Source organism: Diabrotica virgifera, chromosome 9, assembly GCF_917563875.1.
Source record: "Diabrotica virgifera virgifera chromosome 9, PGI_DIABVI_V3a".
Taxonomy (NCBI): Eukaryota; Metazoa; Arthropoda; class Insecta; order Coleoptera; family Chrysomelidae; genus Diabrotica; species Diabrotica virgifera.
In genome coordinates this window covers 172,403,548-172,428,103 of record NC_065451.1, presented here as the reverse complement: position 1 = coordinate 172,428,103, position 24,556 = coordinate 172,403,548, and the positions used below count along the sequence as shown (strand labels likewise).

Below are 24,556 nucleotides of genomic sequence, written 5' to 3'. Positions count from 1 at the left end.
CCAACATAAACGAATGAATTAAAAAACATAATGTTAAGAAAATATGTATTTAAAAACACAGTTTGATTGGTGCACTTGTACCAAAAACCTGGACAATTAAGTTCAGAGCAAAGAAATCGTCTGCTGTTAAAGATGTGCAAAATATTTTATTCTCCTATATACTCTCTAAAACGACTTTCAGTTCTAACCGCAAGACGCAAGAGTCTCGCAGGCTTAGTCTTGTTCTTGCTTAAGTCTTGCATGCTAAGTCTTGGTCTTGGTCTTGCTAAAATTAGGCGGTCTTGGTCTTGGTCTTGGTCTTGCGAAAACGCAAGAACAAGACCAAGACTGTAAGACCAAGACCGATTTTGGGCAACACTACTGGTAGGATGTAGAATAACATTTTTGGATGCTGTTTATGTGCTATTAGATTGAAAACTTAGTTTTTTGATAGCAGTTGCCGCTAGGGCATCCCTGCCATTTCGTTCGTTGCAATCCGTGACTGCACGTCGGGGTTTGTCCTAGTTGGGTCAGAGAGAGCAGCATATGTGCCTCCTGATGAGATACTAATAAGTTTCGAAACCGGTAGAGGTGCTTGCTGCACTCTCTGATTGAGCTGGAATAGTGATGCCGCTGTAGTTTCGTGTTACAACGAAATTGAAAACCTAGTTTTTTTCATTCTTTATATATTTTTTATATGTCCGATTGCCCTGGGAGGGGTTTAACACCCAAAACCCCCTGAGTGCGCCACTGATTTTCACAGACAGTTTTATGACCTTGCTTGACAGATGAGTGCTGTGTTCCATTACTTTGACATTTTTTTAGTTCAGCTATCTTTTGCTGTAGTATATCTCTTTCTAGATTAAATATTTTGCTGGCACTTCGCCTTCTCCAGCATTTTATTATTTTTTAGGTCTCTTATTGCATCTATTACCTCCTTTTCTGTCAGTTCTTGTATTTGCTATCGTTTAATAATTCGTCGAAATAATCGTAACATACCATCTTTATTTCTTCAAAACATTGTGCTTTTATTTTGTGTCACTCGCATAGGCGTAACCAGGGGATGCTTTTGAGGGTTATAACCCCCACTCCTTTTTGGATGTACTTTCTATGCTCTCTCCTTTTGGCGTTATACACTGTGTCCGTAAAGTATGGAACAAATTCTTTTTTAGCTGAACAGATCATTTTAAGAAATAATCCTGAAGCACGTCGATTTTTGATTTTAATTTACCGTATTTTAAAATAATATTCTAATATACAGGGTGAATTACTTTCGAGTAATGACGTCACCGTCTTTTTTTTTAAATGGAACACCCCCATTTTGTCTCAATTTTCGGATTACTCTTAGATTAATGAAAACACCCTATGGGATTACTCTAGCTGAGCTGATTCCAAAAATGTATCACATGTTGATTCAAATTGGTACAGGGTGGACAAAAATACAATAGTTTTGTGTGTGTTCATAAAGTAACGCGTTAGTTAAATTAACAATATTATCAAAAATACTTATTGTATTTTTGATATTTTCATTAATTTTTGATTTTAATTAATTTTTGATATTGTTTAATTTAATATTTAAATTTAATATCAAAAATGAATTAAAATTTAATATTATGAGCACACACAAAACTATTGTATTTTTGTCCACCCTGTACCAATTTGAATCAACATGTGATACATTTTTGGAATCAGCTCAGCTAGAGTAATCCGAAAATTGAGACAAAATGGGGGTGTTCCATTTAAAAAAAAAATGACGGTGACGTCATTACTCGAAACTAATTCACCCTGTATATTAGAATATTATTTTAAAATACGGTAAATTAAAATAAAAAATCGACGTGTTTCAGGATTATTTCTTAAAATGCTCTGTTTATGTTGTTCTGAAGCTATTTCCTTGTGGCATTTTTATAATTACGTATTTTTTATGGGAAATAAGCCACAATTTTACTAAAAAATGAATTTATTAACGTTTCGAAGCCCAAATCGGGTTTCGTTGTCAAAATACGAAAATTGTCAAAATACGGTATTTTGACAACGAAACCCGATTTGGGCTTCGAAACGTTAATAAATTCATTTTTTAGTAAAATTGTGGCTTATTTCCCATAAAAAATACGTAATGCTCTGTTTAGCTAAAAAATAATTTGTTCCATACTTTACGGACACAGTGTATAATGCTTTTTACTTTTTTCTGTATTACTTCTAATATTTTTCATTTTTGCGTTGTACCTCTGCGCTAGGATTCTTTTGCAGGCTTCATCAGACCAGTGTTCTCTCTTTTCTTCTTCTGCTTTCCCAATGTTAAGATCTGCCGCTTCTATCATGGCTGTGTGTATTAGTTCCCATTTCTTCTCTAAGTTCCCTGTCGTGAATCTTCCCAATCTCTTGTTAATTTCTTCCTCTGTTCATTTTGCTACCTATTTATCTTAGAGATGTTTTAGTTGGTATTTTTCCATTGTTTTCCTATTCTTAGTTATTTGAAAATTTCTTGCTTAAATTTGACTATTGTCAAAATATGGTCACTATCGGAATATGCTCCTATGTAACTTCTACAATCAGTCACAGATCTGTTGTGTTTTCTTTCAATGAAAGTATGGTCTATTTACTATTTGGTTTCTCGTTTTTCCATCCGGAGAAATCCAGATTATTTAAGATATATTTTTAGAATCAAATTATGCAGGTACTTGTTATCTTAAGATTGTGTTCCCTTGAAAATTCTATTAGTTGTTTTCCATTGTCATTCATTACTTTCTTTGTACATGCTTTTACCACCTGTTATATTCATATAGAGTGTCCCAAAAGTAGTGGAACGGTCAAATATTTCGCGAACTAAACATCGGATCGAAAAACTGAAAAATACGTGTTCAATCATTTTCAAAAATCTATCCAATGACACCAAATACCAATCCCCACTACACCCCCTGGAGGTGGGGTGGGGGGTAACTTTAAAATCTTAAATGGAAACCCACAGTTTTTCTTGCAAATTTGGATTCGTTACGTAAAAGTAGGCAAATTTTATTCAAGACGTTTTTTCGAACTGTGGATAGATGGCGCTATAATTGGGAAAAACGATTTATCCTGATACCATAGGTAAATTATAGAAACGGTCTAATATCTCACGAAATACACTTCCAAATGAGAAACCAAAAAACATATTTTTAATCTTTTTTGAAAACCTATCGAATAACACCAAACATGACCCTCCAACCCACCCCCTGTATGTGGGGTGGGGGTAACTTTAAAATCCTTAATACCAACCCCCACTTTTTATTGCAGATTCGGATTCGTCATAAAAAATTAAGCAACATTTATTCGAAACATTTTTTAAAATTTCTGATAGATGGCGCTAATAAATCGAATTTTTCCAATTAAGGCGCCATCTATTAACAATTCTAAAAAATGTTTCGAATAAATGTTACTTAATTTTTCATGACGGATCCGAATCTGTAAAAAAAAGTGGAGGTTGCTGTTTAAGATTTTAAAGTTACACCCCACCCCACATTCAGGGGGTGGGTTGGAGGGTCATGTTTGGTGTTATTCGATAGGTTTTCGAAAAAGATTAAAAATCTGTTTTTTAGTTTCTCATTTGGAAGTGTATTTCGTGAGATATTAGACCGTTTATATAATTTACCTATGGTATCAGGATAAATCGTTTTTCCCAATTATAGCGCCATCTATCCGCAGTTCGAAAAAATGTCTTTAATAAAAGTTGCTAACTTTTATGTAACAAATTAAAATCTGCAAGAAAAACTGGGGGTTTCCATTTGAGATTTTAAAGTTACCCCCCACCCCACCTCCAGGGGGTGTAGTGGGGGTTGGTGTTTGGTGTCATTGGATAGATTTTTGAAAATGATTAAACACGTATTTTTCAGTTTTTCGATCTGATGTTTAGTTCGTGAAATATTCGACCGTTCCACTACTTTTGGGACACCCTGTATAAATATCTTCTCTTCTTACATTCGCATTCATATCTCCTACAATTTTTTTATATTACGTTTTTTGCATAATATTTTTCAAAAACTTAAGAACAATATACTATACTGTTTTCATTTTTGTAAATGTTTTGTCTATTTTGTTTTATTTAGCTAACAATCCAAACATTCCTCGTAATTGTTTATATTGTGAAGGACAACTTTAAACACTATTCGTTAAAAAACAGTAGTTAACATATGCAATTTAAGTTACCCAGTGTTGGGAAGTTACTATTTAAACACCGATTTTGATTACGGCTCTTATCAGTTAGAAAACATAATTCCAAACCTATTTGTTTTATTCAATTTTAATGTGTTTCACGCAAAGAAAAGTCAATATTGTCGGCGGGTTGTAAAATTTTACTTAGATTCGTGTATCGCGCGCGGTGTGGAGTGACGTGGGAATATTGTGGAACCGATAGGAGGAAAATATCATGACCATGTGAGTACTGAAGGTTTTCTTTCAAATGGAAGTTCTGTTGGTTGTTCTATGCAATTCATATTTGTGATGTTATATTTTGTAACACTTCATAATGCTTTTCACAATCATTTCACCATCCAAAGATACCATTTTATTTGTAGTAACTTCATCTTTAAATGAACATTCCAAATACATTAGGCACCATGGAATGCTACCCTGTAGTTTCGCTGTTATCTGGTCCAAAACTAATGGGAATAAATAAGGACTAAGCACCGAGCCTTGGTGCAATCCTCCTTTCACCTGAAATTTATGTCTCTCCCACACCTCTCCTAACACTAGTCGTTACTCCCTCATACATATCTCTCACAATCTTTACATATTCGCCAGGGACTCCTTTCATATTGAGTGCCCACCACAGAATCTCTCGAGGAACTTTATCATATGCTTTCTCAAGATCAATGAATACCATATGAGCGTTGGTCTTTTTAATTCTTGTATTTTTCCATCAGTTGCCTTACAATGAAAATTGCATCTGTTGTTGATCTACCCTGCATAAAGCATTTTCCATAAAACTATAGATGAGACCCATTATGGGCACTAGGTGTTTCGGAGCCAATCGCTGGCATGATGGAGTTCAGTGACCTCAAAAACCTCCTGAGTAACGAGTTTGCATTGATTTTGTATAACATTTTCATAACACTCAATGAGACGATCTCCATTCTAACGCCGAGTAACGAGTTTGCATTGATTTTGTATCTAACTTTCATAAATCTCTAGGAAACGAGGTCCATTCTGGGCATCATGCGCCTCCAACACCATCGTCTTCATGATATTTGTGTTCAGTGAACGCAAAAACTCCTTGGTTTCAAAATTGCACTGTCTTACCATCAATTATTTCTGAATTAAAAATTTATAAAAAATGAATAACCATTTTCAATTTCGTTGCAAAACGAAAATACAGCCGAACCATATTCCAGTCCAATCAGAGAGTGCTGCAAGCACCTCTACCGGTTTCGAAACTTATTAGTCTCTCATCAGGAGGCACATATGCTGCTCTCCCTGATCCAACCAAAACAAACCCCAGCGTGCAGTCCCGAATTGCAACGAACGAAATGGCATAGATGCCCTAGCGGCAACTGCTAGCAAAAGACTAAGTTTTCACTCTAATGGCATATAACATATCCCACCAGAATGAAAACAATGGGAACCTTCTCTGGTTACACCTCCGAGGCTTCTACAATTTGCAAGCCATACGGATGCTGAGACTAAGGAAGATGAGGGAATTCTACAATTTACAATTCACGTCACATCTGCTCAGCGCGGTAAAGTTCCAACGAGACTGGTTCCCTTCATACTCCACACAGAGTAAATGTAAATCAAAAATGAATAACCATTTTCAATTTCGTTGCAAAACGAAAATACAGCCGAACCATATTCCAGTCCAATCAGAGAGTGCTGCAAGCACCTCTACCGGTTTCGAAACTTATTAGTCTCTCATCAGGAGGCACATATGCTGCTCTTCCTGATCCAACCAAAACAAACCCCAGCGTGCAGTCCCGAATTGCAACGAACGAAATGGCATAGATGCCCTAGCGGCAACTGCTAGCAAAAGACTAAGTTTTCACTCTAATGGCATATAACATATCCCACCAGAATGAAAACAATGGGAACCTTCTCTGGTTACACCTCCGAGGCTTCTACAATTTGCAAGCCATACGGATGCTGAGACTAAGGAAGATGAGGGAATTCTACAATTTACAATTCACGTCACATCTGCTCAGCGCGGTAAAGTTCCAACGAGACTGGTTCCCTTCATACTCCACACAGAGTAAATGTAAATCAAAAATGAATAACCATTTTCAATTTCGTTGCAAAACGAAAATACAGCCGAACCATATTCCAGTCCAATCAGAGAGTGCTGCAAGCACCTCTACCGGTTTCGAAACTTATTAGTCTCTCATCAGGAGGCACATATGCTGCTCTCCCTGATCCAACCAAAACAAACCCCAGCGTGCAGTCCCGAATTGCAACGAACGAAATGGCATAGATGCCCTAGCGGCAACTGCTAGCAAAAGACTAAGTTTTCACTCTAATGGCATATAACATATCCCACCAGAATGAAAACAATGGGAACCTTCTCTGGTTACACCTCCGAGGCTTCTACAATTTGCAAGCCATACGGATGCTGAGACTAAGGAAGATGTGACGTGAATTGTAAATTGTAGAATTCCCTCATCTTCCTTAGTCTCAGCATCCGTATGGCTTGCAAATTGTAGAAGCCTCGGAGGTGTAACCAGAGAAGGTTCCCATTGTTTTCATTCTGGTGGGATATGTTATATGCCATTAGAGTGAAAACTTAGTCTTTTGCTAGCAGTTGCCGCTAGGGCATCTATGCCATTTCGTTCGTTGCAATTCGGGACTGTACGCTGGGGTTTGTTTTGGTTGGATCAGGGAGAGCAGCATATGTGCCTCCTGATGAGAGACTAATAAGTTTCGAAACCGGTAGAGGTGCTTGCAGCACTCTCTGATTGGACTGGAATATGGTTCGGCTGTATTTTCGTTTTGCAACGAAATTGAAAATGGTTATTCATTTTTGATTTACATTTACTCTGTGTGGAGTATGAAGGGAACCAGTCTCGTTGGAACTTTACCGCGCTGAGCAGATGTGACGTGAATTGTAAATTGTAGAATTCCCTCATCTTCCTTAGTCTCAGCATCCGTATGGCTTGCAAATTGTAGAAGCCTCGGAGGTGTAACCAGAGAAGGTTCCCATTGTTTTCATTCTGGTGGGATATGTTATATGCCATTAGAGTGAAAACTTAGTCTTTTGCTAGCAGTTGCCGCTAGGGCATCTATGCCATTTCGTTCGTTGCAATTCGGGACTGCACGCTGGGGTTTGTTTTGGTTGGATCAGGGAGAGCAGCATATGTGCCTCCTGATGAGAGACTAATAAGTTTCGAAACCGGTAGAGGTGCTTGCAGCACTCTCTGATTGGACTGGAATATGGTTCGGCTGTATTTTCGTTTTGCAACGAAATTGAAAATGGTTATTCATTTTTGATTTACATTTACTCTGTGTGGAGTATGAAGGGAACCAGTCTCGTTGGAACTTTACCGCGCTGAGCAGATGTGACGTGAATTGTAAATTGTAGAATTCCCTCATCTTCCTTAGTCTCAGCATCCGTATGGCTTGCAAATTGTAGAAGCCTCGGAGGTGTAACCAGAGAAGGTTCCCATTGTTTTCATTCTGGTGGGATATGTTATATGCCATTAGAGTGAAAACTTAGTCTTTTGCTAGCAGTTGCCGCTAGGGCATCTATGCCATTTCGTTCGTTGCAATTCGGGACTGCACGCTGGGGTTTGTTTTGGTTGGATCAGGGAGAGCAGCATATGTGCCTCCTGATGAGAGACTAATAAGTTTCGAAACCGGTAGAGGTGCTTGCAGCACTCTCTGATTGGACTGGAATATGGTTCGGCTGTATTTTCGTTTTGCAACGAAATTGAAAATGGTTATTCATTTTTGATTTACATTTACTCTGTGTGGAGTATGAAGGGAACCAGTCTCGTTGGAACTTTACCGCGCTGAGCAGATGTGACGTGAATTGTAAATTGTAGAATTCCCTCATCTTCCTTAGTCTCAGCATCCGTATGGCTTGCAAATTGTAGAAGCCTCGGAGGTGTAACCAGAGAAGGTTCCCATTGTTTTCATTCTGGTGGGATATGTTATATGCCATTAGAGTGAAAACTTAGTCTTTTGCTAGCAGTTGCCGCTAGGGCATCTATGCCATTTCGTTCGTTGCAATTCGGGACTGCACGCTGGGGTTTGTTTTGGTTGGATCAGGGAGAGCAGCATATGTGCCTCCTGATGAGAGACTAATAAGTTTCGAAACCGGTAGAGGTGCTTGCAGCACTCTCTGATTGGACTGGAATATGGTTCGGCTGTATTTTCGTTTTGCAACGAAATTGAAAATGGTTATTCATTTTTGATTTACATTTACTCTGTGTGGAGTATGAAGGGAACCAGTCTCGTTGGAACTTTACCGCGCTGAGCAGATGTGACGTGAATTGTAAATTGTAGAATTCCCTCATCTTCCTTAGTCTCAGCATCCGTATGGCTTGCAAATTGTAGAAGCCTCGGAGGTGTAACCAGAGAAGGTTCCCATTGTTTTCATTCTGGTGGGATATGTTATATGCCATTAGAGTGAAAACTTAGTCTTTTAAAAATTTATAATTTTTCATCACATCAAAATACATTTTCTAATCAAGTATATTCAAATGCGAAATAAGCCACAATTTTACCTAAAAATGATTTTATTAACGTTTCGACGCTCAAGTCGGGTGTCGTTGTCAAAATACAAAATAATACTAAATAAACAAAAATGTTGTTGCTTAGTAAAACATTATTCTAATAATTTATTTAATCTGACTCATTTATATCGGCAATTCAGACACGTATTATACATTTTAAAGTAGACGACTTTAAAATGATATTGCCAATATTGATGAGTTGCGTTCCTGGGACGACTTTACTAAAAGATAGTTCATTCGATTACATGAAATCAATCCCAACTGAAGAATATCCGCCACAAAAAATCATAGCATGTGATCTGTCTTTAAAAAGACAACCAAATGCAACGGTGGCACTGAAATTCTCGCGTTAGAGATTCCATAGTAAATCACGAGGGAAAAACCAGGAAAAACCTCGTGATACTATCCCGACATCGTAAGTATTTGGGTTTACATTTAGTTTACTCTCAAAACTAATACCAAATTCTGACTTGATATTTTAAATTTTAAATAATACTAAAATACTAAATATGTACTAACTCGATATGTTACTGATTTACTAATTGTGGTATTTTCTTTCTATTGATTTCCTCCTTTAATATGGGTAACCACATCCTACTGCATTCTACCGAGGAATTTGCGACACAATTGGTTTCATTTAGCATAATTAGAGCCGCTTCTTTGATTTTTCTCTTTTTACTATCTGCTTCTTTTAGGACTATACTTGAATCTCTCCACTGAACTCTATGTTCATTATCCCATGCGTGTTGACATATTTGAGATCTATCAAATTCTCTATTTTTTATATAAGACTGATGTTCATTTACTCTAACGTCTAATGGTCTTGACGTTTCACCTATATAAAATTGTTCGCATTCACAAGGTATTTTATAAATACAATTCTTTGTTCTTTCTTGTTCACTGTTAGGTTTAGTTTTAGATAGAATAGATCTCAATGTGTTTGTTGTTTTGAATGTTGTTGATATGTTAAATTTATTTCCTATTGTTTTAAGTTTCTCGGATAGTCCTTTTATATATGGTATTGATATTTTCCTCGTATTATTTCTTGTGAATGTTGTAGGATCCCGTTCTAAGTTGTTCTGTTCCATTATTCTATTCTAACGACAGCGACACCCGACTTGGGCGTCGAAACGTTAATAAAATCATTTTTATGTAAAATTGTGGCTTATTTCCCATTTGAATATACTTGATTATAAAAATGCCACAAGAAAATAGCTTCAGAACAAAAATACATTTTCCTTGTTCAATAATGTAATTTTCATCGTCATCAGATGTAAAAAACTGTAAAACCGTGGAATTTTGAGAACCAACACCGATTTTAATGAAAATTTGGATTTAAGCTCTGTTGACACTCTTCATCAAAATCTACCCTATGCCGAACTGCGCTTTTGCCCTGGGGGTAAATACAACCCCATCTAAGGGATGAAAATTTTTTAAATCAAAATAATTATGGAAATCTATAGAGTCACCAATTCTGAGTAAATTTTGTTCTATAAATTTTTTTGCAAAATTTAGACTTTCCAAGTTATTTGCGATTGAAACTATGCATTTCTCATTGAAAACACTCACGCTTTATAACCGTTTTTCATGAATAACTTAAAAAATTTAATTTTATAGAAAAAATCACAAAAAACAAAATTGTGCCTAATAAAAAACAAAGAGATTCGCGTCAGAAAGACCTAAACCCAATAACGACTGAGTTATTGCTCTTTAAAGGATGGATATATTCGAACAACCTCGAAATGGAGAACTTTCAATCTCAAATAACTCGAATGTGGTGCAATTATTTGGGAAAACTTAAAAGACATCTTTTGAAAAACATTACAAAATCTTTCAAATAAGCTTTGACAAAAGTTTTTTGCATAAGAACTGACTGACTTATGACGAAAATAAAGTCGCTCTTTGCTTTTTTCTGTTTGAAATGTAAAAATTAAACCCTTGTCGTTACAATCCTAATAGAAATGTATAATAGCTTCTTACTTGAAATTAACTTTATTTAGGTAAAATTGATACGATCCATTTGATTCGGCCGGTTTGGAATGCTTAGTTTAGAAAAAATAGTTGATTAAATCGAAAATGACATTATTATAATTTGGAAAAAAACTGCATTTTTCTTAAATAAACCTAAAAGTATTCATGATACAAAAACAAGAAAAATCAAAATTTGAATAATTTTGTCATATTATGAATACTTTTAGATTTATTAAAAAAAATCCACTTTTTTTAAGTTTTAAAAATGTCATTTTCGATTTAATCAACTATTTTTTTCTAAACTAAGCAATCCAAACCGGTCAAATCACATGGATCGTATCAATTATACCTAAATACAGTTAATTTCAAGTGGAAAGCTATTCGTTTCTATTAGGATTGTAACGACGAGGGTTTAATTTTTACATTTCAAAAAGAAAAAAGCAGAGAGCGATTTTATTTTCGTCATAAGTCAGTCAGTTCTTACGGAAAAAACTTTTATTAGAGCTTACTGGAAAGTTTTTTTTATGAGCTTTAAAAGATATCTCTTTAGTTTTCCCAAAAAATTGAGATTAAAGATTCACCATTTCGATGTTTTTCGAAATTAACCATCCCTTAAAGAGCAATAACTCAGTCGCTATTGGGTTTACATAGGTCTTTCAGACTCGAGTCTCTTTGTTTTTTTATTGTCTACAATTTCATTCTTAATAATTTTTTTTATATAAAATTAATTATTTTTAAGTTATTCATGAAAAACGGTTATAAAACGTGAGTTTTTTCAATGAAAAATGCATAGTTTCAATCGCAGATAACATGAAAAGTGTCAATTTTGCAAAAAAAAAATTATAGAACAAAATTTACTCAGAACTGGTCACTCTATCGATTTCCAAAGTTATTTTGATTAAAAAATTTTCATCCCCTAGATGGGGTTGTTTTCACCCCCAGGGCAAAAGCGCAGTTCGACATAGGGTAGATTTTGACAAAGGTTATAATAACTACCTAAATCCAAATTTTCAAGTAAATCGACCTTGGTTCTCAAAATTCCACGAGAAAATGGCTGTTGATTGGACTAATAACTTTTGTTCACAAAGTTTCGATTCAAATCGAATGCAAAATGTTTGATTGAGATTCATCCATTTGCAAAAATTTGGTAGGTTTATTGTTTTATTTCCTCGCCTACGCTGATAATATTTTAATGAAATTATAAAATTAATATTGAGTAATCCATCACTAATTAATTTATTTATACGCACAATAGGCCGTTAAGACCTAGGCCATTTTTATAAAACATAATCATAAGATTACAATAGTCCAGGGCAGCGTTTCTCAACGTTTTACCATTTGCGCCCCAATTTTCCATAATTATTTTCACCGCGCCCCCCTCGTTCAATAACAATATATCTATGCAATAATAATATACCTTGAGCAGTATGAAACCTAATAAACTAAAAAGACATTGGGAAACGCTTCGTAGTGAGTACATTAACAAACCCCGAGAATTCTTCGCCGAGTTAAAATTAAACCGGCGTGAAAAGCAAAAATTAGTTTTAATAAAAACTTTGACTGTGAATAAAATAGCTTTACTTGCCTCTTATAAAGTCTGATATTAAATAGCCAGATCTAAAAAGCCTAACACTATTGGTGAAGATCTTATATTACCAACTGCAATCAAAATTGTAGAAACTGTGTTTGGAGATAATGTTGCTAAAAAATTGGAGTTTATACCTCTATCAAATGATACTGTTGCCCGCCGAATTGGTGATCAGGAAGTTGCGTGAAAAGCCGTTTTCGATTCAGCTTGATGAGGCAACAGTAGCAATAAATATGCTCATTTTATTGCCTACGTTCGATTTTGTGATGGCAGATTAGTAGCAGAACTACTTTTCTGCAAACCAATAGAATTGTTATCAAAGTCGCTTGCATTATTTGCTATGTTAAATGATTATATAAATGAAGCAAACATAGAGACACTGTATGATCAACAGAGAAGCTCTGGCTTGAATATTGTGCTAACTACGGTTGTAACAATAGTTAATTATCTACATAAAAATGAGACCTTTGAAAACTTTCTTTGAAAAAAATCTTTTCTTTACTTTGCAAAGTCATGGATGCGGTACATTCAGCATTATTATTTTATTGTGAGGCAAGCTGGTTATTACGTGGGAAATTTTTACAACGTGTTTTGAATTAAGACATGGAATCGCCATTTTTCTAGAAGAAGAAAAGAGGCCGCAAGCCAAGATGTTTCACGATGGTTTATTTTTGATGAAATTGAGTTACTTGGTTGATATATTCGAGAAACTAAATATTTTGAACTTACAACTTCAAGGGGCCAATACACATATTATATTTGATACGAATGATAAAATTAACGCTTTCTGTAGAAAATTGAAATTGTGGAGCAGAAATTTAAAGCAAAAAACCTAGAAATATTTGAAAATGTGGATGAATGTTTTAAAACTTACCAGGTTGAAGAACAACACGTGAAAGTTGTTTTTGTAACCATTGAAAATCATTAAGCGCTGACAAAAAATTTTAAAAGATACTTTTTTGCCGACGACCAATTAATACTTACCTAATAGTTATGAGTGGGTCGGGAATCCGTTTCAAATTATACCCGAAGAGCTCTCTACTGCAGAAGAAGAAACCTTCATAGACTTCACAGCAAATGCCGAAATCAAGAAACAGTTTAACATTAGATCCCTCTTTGAATTTTGGGCAGGGGTAAATGATGAGTTTTCTGCACTCAAAACCAGAGCGCTTCGAATACTATTACCGTTTTCACCATCCTACCTTTGCGAAACAGGATTTTCCGCGATGGCTGCTTTAAAGACCAAATATAGATCGCAGCTAAATATAGAGAAAGAACTGAGAGCGTCTATTTCTAATATTACACCCTGTTTTGATAAGCTTTGCTCTGCAAAACAGGCCCAAGGAAGTCACTAATTTACATTAAATTAGTTGATTTAATATTCAGTGCTCATAACTATGTATAGCTCCTTGTTCATGGGTATTTTATTTTTTTGTTTGTCAGAATTTTGTTTTGCTTTGATTTTAGTAAATTAGTCAATGTTTTAGGTGTTTTTTTTTATATTTTCACGCCCCCTCATTGCTAAAAGCGCGCCCCCCTAGGGGGGCGCGCCCCACAGGTTGAGAATCACTGGTCCAGGGTAATAAGGTTTTTCCACGACACTTGAACAGCCAGGGTACTGAAGCGTTTTTTCGACAGGTAATACCTATAAGAGCAAATTTCCTGCGTAGGATCTGGCGGCCATTTTTATTTATATACAATTAAGTGTCAAAAATGGCATTTTTCACTTTTTTTTTCAAATCAATGGAAAACAGGGAAACTTATGGTTTTTTAAGTACAAATATCTTCAAGATTATGGAAAAAGCTTTAAAATGACATATTACAAAGTTTGATATAAGTACATACTCATTTATTGTTAATATAATTGCGAAAAAAGGACGGAATTGCAAAAAAAAATATTTTTGCAATAACTGTTGTAAAAATTAGTGTACAGCTTTGAGATTTTTGGCAAATAAGGGTTCTTTGGTGCTTAATATGTGATAAAAATTTCAAAGCGATTTATTCAATTGTTTAAATTTTATTCAAATTGTTTATCCCAGAGAGCATTTTTTTGCAATAACATAAGTCAGAAGATAATGACGTTAGAACCATTCCACAGGTGTCAAATGAAAGAGCATGAGCTATATTTTCAACTTGGTTTAAAAAAGTGAGTAAAAAATGCATTTATTAGTAATAAATAATTATGCAAAAGTATCGTAAATCTTTCCTTATAAACTTTTTCTTTTGTTATATAAGAAATTATACATATTTATTACAATTTTTTATCACATATGATATAGATAACATTACTTGGTAGTTGTGCACTTAAAACAGGGTAAAAAAAGTTAATTTTTTTGGAAAAAGTTATTCAAAAAGTTTATAAAGAAAAATTGACGATACTTTTGCATAATTATTTATTACTAATAAATGCATTTTTATTCACTTTTTTAAACCATGTTGAAAATGTAGCTCATGCTGTTTCATTTGACACCTGTGAAATGGTTCTAAGGTCATTTTTTTCTGACTTATGTTATTGTAAAAAAATGGTCTCTGGGATAAACAATTTGAATAAAATTTAAACAATTGCATGAATCGCTTTGAAATTTTTATCACATATTAAGCACCAAAGAACCCTCATTTGACAAAAATTTCAAAGCTGAACACTACTTTTTACAACAGTTATTGAGAAAATATTTTTTTTTGCAATTCCGACCTTTTTTCGCAGTTATATTAACAATAAATGAGTATATCAAACTTTGTAATAAGTCATTTTAAAGATTTTTCCATAATCTCGAAGATATTTGTACTAAAAAAATCATAAGTTTCACTGTTTTCCGTTGATTTGAAAAAAAAGGGGAAAATGCCATTTTTTGACTACTACGCAGGAAATAGTTATAATTGGTTCCTATAGGTATTACCTGTCGAAACAACGCTTCTATACCCTGGCTGCTGAAGTGTCACGAATAGGGTATATTTTTGTCTTATTACCCTGGCCTACAATTATTTTAAAAAAATCTTGAATTTAAGTGTAAATAAAACTCTTTACTACTCTGAAGAACCTGATGGACAATATTTCTTCATTAACTTCTATTTTGTGCTTTCCTTTTCCTGTCCCTCGCCTCACAGGTGTTCCTCCACTTTATTAATCCATTCCGTCCAGAATCTTCCTCTTCTTTTGGGACCGATTAGTTTTCTAGTCATAATTAGTTTAGGCATTTTGTTCGCTACGATTCTTCCTATATGTCCCAACCATTTGATCCTTTGCGACTTGACGAACCTGGTGATAGTAGGTTCTTTTTCCAAAGCCATTGATTAGTAATTGGTTTTTTTCTCTCGTCCGTCTTCTGTCTTACTTCTTCCGAATAAGTACGAGTCTCAATATTTTAGATTCATTGGGGCTGTTAAACTGCTTAATTTTTTATTACTTTTCGCTGTACTAATTTCTGTACTTCTTCAATAATTTTCTTCACCACTCTTCTTAATTCTCTCGCGGTTCTTACTAAGATCGTTAGATCATCAGCAAATACCATCCACTAGTGATCATTGTTCATGATTGTTTCTTGCACCTTCATACTACATTTTCTGATTACAGTTTCTAATATTAAGTCGAATACTGTACCTAGTGGATAAAAGTTCTCCCTGTCTCAAACCTTTTGCAACCGTAAATTAATCTGAAATGTGACCGTTCCAAGCAATTTCAAGAGTAGAGTTACAGTTGAGTCCAGGAAACTTTACCCGTGCGTCATCATTTAAAGCATACGAAATAAGTCGATGATAAGTCGGCAATTGAAATTTACTAAACGCAACAGCAAGTGACAGTGGGTAGCTACTGATCCTATCACGGGTTAAAATTTGAGTTATCAAAAATATGTGTTTTATCTCGCCAGGTATTAATGATGCAAGGCAGGCCCGGACTGGGCCGCCGGCCCACCGGCCCGCGGGCCGGTGCGCCTTTTGTTTTCGTTCATATTTCATTAAAAATTTAAACGCTGAATTTTTTTTTAACTTTACACAAAGATTTGTTTCAGCAAAGAACAATTGAGCATAGTGTGGTTGCAAAATGCAACTCGTATCAGGTATCAGATAATCAAAGTCTAGCACAAATTTCTCGAAAATGGCATCCAGTGTTTTGTGTTAATAGCTTAGATGCGACGCGCGGCGCCCTCGAAGACCTTCGGGCGTCTTTTGCCTTACTACATTATACATACAGGATTGTTGCGCTCCAGAATCATACATTACGAAGTCAGTGGATACAAAAAATACAACTCATATCAGTTATCAGACAATCAAAGGCCAGCACACATAGCTTGAAAATGACATCCTGGGTATTAAGTTAATAGCTTAGATACGACGCGGGGCACCCTCGAAGACTTTCGGGCGCCTTTCGCCTGACTACATTATACATACAGGATTGTTGCGCCCCAGAATCATACATAACGAAGCCAGTGAATACAATAAAATACAACTCGTATCAGATAATCAAAGACCAGCATACATAGCCCGAAAATGGCACCCAGAGTTTTATGTTTTAGAAACGACGCGCGGCGCCCTCGAAGATCTTCGGGCGCCTTTTGTAGGTATCAATATCCGCTGTTTATATTATAATATGAGAGCCAGAGTGGCTAACAACTCTGGAACAAGCACGCAAGCTGTGGAAAAATGGCATGGGAATTCCTCTCAATGACGAGACCACATTATACACTTTATGTTTCGCTGATGACCAAATTCTGATTGCTCAGGATCATGACGACTTGCGTTACATGACGTGGAAGTTAATAGAAGAATATAACAAATGGGGCCTCGCAGTCAACATTAAGAAAACTGAAGCCATGTGTATTGGAGGGACAAAGAAGTCCATTACATTAGATGATGGGGTATAAATTAAACACTGTGATGAATACAAGTATCTGGGCATGAAGATAATTCAAGAAGAGATACTCGATGCTGCTATAAATGACAGAAACATACAGGGTAGAAAAGCCATGTCCATGATGAACGGCATTCTGTGGCACCAAACAATATCTAAAATGAACAAACAGATCATATACAATACCATATTTAAAAGTGTAAACAAAAGTCTCCACAAGATGGAGACCTTACGAAAATGGTACGGCCATATACAGAAAATGCCAGTTGACAGGATCCATAAACGGATTTTGGCATGGACACCACAAGGGAGAAGGGAAAGAACAAAGCCGAGAAGAAGCTGGAGGGAGAGAAATGAAATAGAACCAGAGGAAAGTCCAGGTCTGTGATTAAACAGAGAAGAATGGCGGTTAGGAGTCGGAAGGCATCGGAGGGCTCTGTAAACCGATAATAGTATATTATTCTGTAGCAGTAATTGAAAAATTACCCACACTTTTTAAAAATTTGTTTCGAGTCTCCAGAGAGTACCAAAGAGTGTAACGGGTTAAAAGGGATAGGTACCTACTGGGAAACTGAGCCATATTTTTGTGGCATCTTAATAAGTTTATTCCAAAGTAAACTAATATAACGAGCAAAATGAACTAAAGCACAGGATATCAAAGGTAACCGAAAGGTCGACAGTTTAAAAAAATTATTAAAGTCAAAGTACCTATCGAGAAAGACGAAAAGCAGAATATACAAAACTGTAATAAGAGCAACAGTCACCTACGAATGTGAGGCATGGGTGCTAAACAAAACAAGAAGAAATGATAGAGAGGTGGGAACGGAAGGTACGAAGATCTATTTTCGGGGGAAAATACAGAAGACGGTTGGCAAAGAAGAACCAATCAAGAATTAAGGATGCTTTACAACGAACCAAGTATAACAAGATACACAAAGGCACAAATAATCAGGTGGGCAGGTCATGTTGAGGGAATGGATAGAGCAAGAATGCCAAAGAAGGTACTGCTAAGTAGACCAGTTGGGACAAGGAGACGAGGTAGCCCAATAAAAATATGACAAGAAAAGTTTCAGGACGATATAGAATTGATGGAAATTACAGACTGGAAAGAGAAGGCGAAAAATAGGATACAGTGGAGAACCATAGTCCAAAAATTTTTACATAGAAATTAAATAAAATTAAATATAAGACATTAGTATATACTATCATGTGTATTATGTAAAATTGTAAAGTTGTACTAAAAATTGTAAAGCCCTAGGCCTAAAAGGCCTGTAGTGCATATTAAATAAATAAATGAAACTTAATAGTACTTAAAAAATTTACAAGTAATATTCAATGCATTAGGATTTCAAAAAAGTTTAGGAGGGGGGGAGTGATCGGGCGCCTTACTTCAGGGATTAGGTTGGCGCCTTTTTTAGAATTTGGGTTGGCGCCTTTTTGATGAGCCAGTCCGGCCCTGATGCAAGGGTAAAGATTCCTGGACTCAACTGTATTTAATGTCATTTTTACTAGTCTGATAATTTTTTTCTGGTTTAGGTACCCAAATGTTCTCTTGCTCGATACATTTTACTCTATCTATCTATCTAGACATCTAGAGTATGCTTGTCTAAAATCCCTAAATGAATATTTAAGGTTTGCGTTGAAAGGGAAATTCTGTTTGTCGTTCTAAAATATGTGGATAGTATTCAACTCACATTTGCAATATTATATTTGGTAACTTTGTCGCTAATAATATTTAAAATGAAATTATAAAATTTATATGAAGTAATCCATCACTTACGCCACTTTTTTATAACTTCCTTTTAAGCGATTTCTACTATAATTATTGGTAAAATCATTTTTACGAATTTTTATTACGTTTTGAATTAATTCAGTTATTTATTCAAATATTTTGGATTTTCTGTGGCCTTGCCCTTGACTACTATTCATATTAATATTGTCAATATCTTTCGTACATGAATCTGGAATTTTGATTATGTAAACTGAGGTCTGAGAACATAACCACAGGAGTAGCTTTTCATAAGCCGTCTCCTGTATTACCAGCTAAAGGGCTCTCTCCTCATTGGAGGTTGGCTGCTACAATTGGGACCAACATGGGACCCCAAGGTAATTGGCTTCATTTGACCATCCAATGGAAGTGTCGAACATCTCTAGCTGTTCGGATGGTAGTACGTCGCGTCTCTTCTTAAACATCACTGCTTGGGTTTTCTCCAGATTTACTGTAATTTTCCACTGTATGAATCATTCCTCTAATGTCTCTAACTTGCTGTTGCGTCTAAAGCTCCCTGAAGATTTTTAGTTGCAGCGTCTTGGTTCATTTGCTTGGCAACTATTGATTTCAAGACAAACTAGTTTGGCCTAGGCCAAACTAGTTTGTCGTAAGTGTGTTAGGATAAACTAGTATGGCCTAGGCCAAACTAGTTTGTCCTAGCGCGCGTAGGCCAAGCTAGTTTTTCCTAGGCCAAACTAGTTTATCCTGATATAAAGACGCACACTTCAGGCCAAACTAGTTTATCCTGAAGTGTATGTTTTTATATTAGGATAAACTAGTTTAGCCTAGTCTAAACCAATTTAATTTAGTCAAAAGTAATTGATTACAGATTGGATTTAAACGTAAGTTTAGAAGACACTATTAAGAGTTATAAGACTTTTAAGTATTTAGGGTAAATGATAAACCGAGATGGCACTTGTATGAAAGATATAGAAATGAAAATAGTACGGGGAAAACAAGCCACGAAAGCACTTCATGAAGTAATATGGAAGAACACTCTAACTAAAGAAAACAAAAAATTATTTTTCATGTTGGGACGTGATTTGGGAATTCCCCGCGTGTAAAAGTCCTTACATGTTCGCTAAATTACTTTCGACTCGGCTAAGTTGGTTCAGACTAGGGCGTACTAGTTTATCCTGAAGTGTGATTCTTTATTATATCAGGATAAACTAGTTTGACCTAGGCCAAACTAGTTTGGCCTGAAGTGTGTGTATTTATTTCAGGATAAACTAGTTTGGCCTAGGCCAAACTAGTTTGTCCTGAAATCGGGTTTGGCCGGTAACATATATATGTTATACAGCAGCGGAGACAAAACAGCTGCCTGTGGTAGGTACTTCTGCCTCCGGACTTCTTACTTCGGCTAGGGCCTGTCTTATGCGAATCCTTAATTTTCGGTTTGCGAGGAACTGGGATCTGTCATGGCATTGCTGTAGTCATAGTTCTTCATTTTATAGATCAGTCCTGTGTGACAAACTCTGTCGCACGCTTTGCTTACGTCTAGGAAGGATTCTACGGTGTAATGTCTATCGTTGAAATCTGCTGTGATATATTCTGTGAGCCTGGTGTTTGGTAGAATACCTGGCTCTAAATCCGAATTAGGCTTCTGGCAAAACCTGTATTCTTTCTGTTTTCTCTTCGAGCCTTGAGAGTGTCACTGACAATTGTAATGACTGCTGAAAGTAAGATTGTTGGTTATTTTCCTGTTTTTTTTTGTAAAAATGCTGTTTTTTCCTTGTTTATGGATTAAAATGGTGGGCTTTCTTCTATTTATTTGAGACTCTTCTGAATCTAATCAGTGCTTTCGCTGGGAAGTATTTTAGAGCTCTGTTGGTTATTTCGTCCTGTCTAGGTGCTTTCTTTGGTGAGGTTTTCGGGTCAGGTCACTCACTACCTTTGAGAATGTGTATTTCAGTGGTGGATCTTCTGCTTCTGCCAATCTTCTGTTATATCTTCGACTTCTTCTTCAAAATTAGAGTCTTCTCCTTGGTGGTAGTTCATGGAACACTGCCTTTCTTGGGTGGTTCTCATGACATCAACCTTGTCTTCATTGGTGTGTAACATGCCGTTTTCTCCATGAAGAGGTGGCATAAGTTTGCTGTACGCAAATTATGACATAATATGCTTATGAGTTGGACCTGATTGCTCACGCTGACCGAAAATTTAAAGAATTGTTTGCTTATTTTTCAACTGCAGTAAATAATATGGGCGTAAAAATACATGAAGGGAAAACAAAAGTAATGAAAGGTCACTCAACACTGTTTCTGTCTTTCTTCTTCTTTAAGTGCCATCTTCGCGACGTAGGTCGGTAATCATCATGGTTATTTGGACTTTTGAGACGGCTGCTTTGAAAATTTCATTTTGATGTACCGGGTGTCCGAATAAGAATGGCTCTCGGCCATATCTCAGGAACCGCTTATAGTACAGCTTTGACAAAAAAATATTTACAAAAGTTGCCTCGGGAAAAGCCTGGAAATTATTTTCATAATTGTAGGTCCACCACTAGAGGGCGTAATTAAATATCAAAAATTAAAAAATCAAAATTTTACAGTGGGGGTGAGTGGGAACCTTCTTATGAAAAAATCGCTGTAAGTCCGGTTCTGCTAAATCGAATTTTGCATACTTGGTCTTGTTGAAAACAGGTCTTTTTCGTCAATGTAAGAGTCTTATTTTCGAAATAGCCTAATAAGTAATATGCCAGCTAGTAGGCGTTATTTAATTACTTTCGGAAATTTAGTTTTCTTTGGAGAATATTAAATACAAGTATGCATTTTTAATCCTGTATTACAAAATTAGACTAAATAGCAACATAATACCGAAAACCGCATGTCGATACCTTTTTTCTATCTCGAGATATCTTAAGAAACGTGTAAATATTAAACAACTGTTAATGTCACCGGTAAACGAAGTTAAGGAAAAGTAGTGTGCTATGGAAAAAAACAAAGAAAAATTTTCCAGATGTAAACGTATATAATTAATTAAAACAACAATAACACAAACAACACTATAAAATATAACAATGAAATAAAAGCAACTACATACTTACTTAGTTACGACCCAAATGTTCAAATTGTTGCTTATCATTTTCGATGCAAGTATTTACTCTTTCAAGAGTAGATTGAACAGCAGTCTCAATTTCTGCTTTCACAATGCTTTGAATGGCGTTTCGTATCCTCTAGATTCTAGATCATGTTTTCTCGAGTAGTGGTCCAAGCGACAAAAACAAAGTCTTTAATCCGTCCCCATAAATAAAAGTCTAAAACAGTTAAATATGTTTCTATTCAATCTACTCTTGAAAGAGTAAATGCTTGCATCGAAAATGAGCAACAATTTGAACATTTAGGCAGTCACTAAGACTATAAGTAGTTGCTTTTATTTCTTTGTTATATTTTATAGTGTTGTTAGTCTTATTGCTCTTTTAATTAATTATATACGTTTACATTTGGAAAATGTTTATTTGTTTTACCATAGCACACTACTTTTCCTTAACCTCGTTTACCGGTGATAGTAACAGTTATGTTTAAAATTTACACATTTCTTAAGATATCTCGAGATAGAAAAAAGGTATCGACATGCGGTTTTTGGTATTATGTTGCTAATTTGGTCTAATTTTGTAATACAGGATTAAAAATGCATACTTGTATTTAATATTTTCCAAAGAAAACTAGATTTCTGAAAATAATTAAATAACGCCTCCAGCTTATATTACTTATTAGGCTATTTCGAAAATATGACACTTACATTGACGAAAAAGATCTGTTTTCAACAAGACCAAGTATGCAAAATTCGATTTAGCAGAACCGGACTTACAGCCATTTTTTCATAAGAAGGTTCCCACTCACCCCCACCTCCTATTTGCAAAGGTAGACTTAAACTTGTGAAATCAAAAATGCGCAGAATTTTATGAAGAATACGATGATTGGATTTCCAGTGCCCTTTCGTTAGGTAAATTTGGTAAAATTTTGATTTTCTAATTTTTGATATTCAATTACGCCCTCTAGCGGTGGACCTACAGTTATGAAAATAATTTCCACGCTTTTCCCGAGGCAACTTTTGTTATAAATATTTTTTTCTCAAAGTTGCACTATAAACGGTTCCTGAGATATGGCCGAGAGTGATTCCAATTTTTTCTTTGATGTCGCATTCAAGATCCAAGCTTCCATTCCGTAAAACTAAGTTGATAAAAGTAGCATCTAGTCAACCTAACTCTTAGCTCTAACTTCAAATTTCTGTTAAAATTTTCTCTAGCCTTTTCTATTCTAATTTTAATCTCCTGGAAGTGATCATTTATGGAGTTGACGATTATTCCAAGATATGCATAGGTATTGGTCCACTCGTTCGACATTGGTTCCGTTTATGAGGAGATTGTCGTTATTTCTTTGAGTTTGAGACCCATAATAATATTATGTGTATCCTCAGAAATGTATCAAGGTCAATAAAAGAGGTCGAGACGGTTAATTTGGATCAAAAATATTTCTTTTAGTTACGCAAAAGGAAATAATTAATACAGATACCAAAAATTAAATTTATTAAAATAGTTTGTTACTTATTATACAGGGTGGGCCAAAGACAAGAGTCCACCTCGATATTTTGCAGTAGTTATCACATTTTATCGAAATGCCGAAACAGGTCGATTTTTATTTTTACATTACAATTTTTTAATATACAGTGAGCACGTAAAGGTTGGAATTAATTCATTTTCTCGAGAATGGACGATTTTGGAAAAATCCCGAAACAGGTCAATTTTTATTTTTAAATCATACCAGTGACGTCACCCATCTGGGCGTGATGACGTAATCGATGATTTTTTAAATGAGAATAGTTGTCGTGTGATAGCTCATTTGAAAGGTAATTCAATTCTATATTCAGTAGTATAAACATTAACATAATTATTTATACAGGGTTTCATTTTTTTTTAATTTGATTCAAAATATATGTTACTGCTCTCAGAAAACAGAAAAAAATGTTTATTTAAAAAATAATCATCGCTTTTCGCTTAAATTAAATGTTCAAACTGTCAAGAGGCAAGTGGGTGGATGCATTAATATTAAATTTAAGCAAATACAATATTTATTTGTTAAATAAACATTTTTTTATGTTTTCTGAGATCAGTAAAATGTATTTTGAATTAAATAAAGTACATACATTTTTCTTTTTATATCAATAAATTTAATTCAATTTTTTTGGACACCCTGTATAAATAATTATGTTAATGTTTATACCACTAAATAGAAAAATTGACTTACCTTTCAGATGAGCTATCACGCGACCCCTATTCTCATTTAAAAAAATCGTCGATGACGTCATCACGCCCAGATGGGTGACGTCACTGGTATGATATATAATATGCCAAAAAGTTTGTAATTTAAAAATAAAAATTAACCTGTTTCGGGATTTTTACAAAATCGTCCATTCTCGAGAAAATGAATTTATTCCAACCTAAAACCTTTACGTGCTCACTGTATATTTTATACTAGTGACGTCATCCATCTGGGCGTGATGATGTCATCGATGATTTTTTTAAATATGAATAGGGGTCGTGTGGTAGCTTATTTGAAAGGGCGTTAAATTCTCTATTCACTAATATAATCATTAATGTGATTATTTATACAGGGAGACCAAAAAAAATATTTTTGAATTAAATTAATTGATGAAGAAAGACGAATGTATGTAATTTATTTAACTCAAAATACATTGTGCTGCTGTCA

At 35.1% G+C, this 24,556-nt stretch overlaps 1 protein-coding gene across 2 annotated transcripts in view; it reads left to right on the top strand.

The window, feature by feature from the left end:
- The window catches only part of LOC126892114 (ancylostoma secreted protein-like), a 328,099-nt gene that overhangs the window by 29,501 nt on the left and 274,042 nt on the right, over positions 1–24,556 (top strand). Inside the window, exon 1 of one of the 2 annotated variants that reach the window (XM_050661584.1) lies at positions 4,367–4,389. The exons of the other annotated variant lie outside the window; for it this stretch is intronic. Within the exon in view, the coding sequence (XP_050517541.1) occupies positions 4,382–4,389 (8 nt within the window). The 5' untranslated portion in view covers positions 4,367–4,381. Of the gene's footprint in view, positions 1–4,366; positions 4,390–24,556 lie in introns of those variants that run through there. 2 annotated transcript variants of the gene reach the window in all.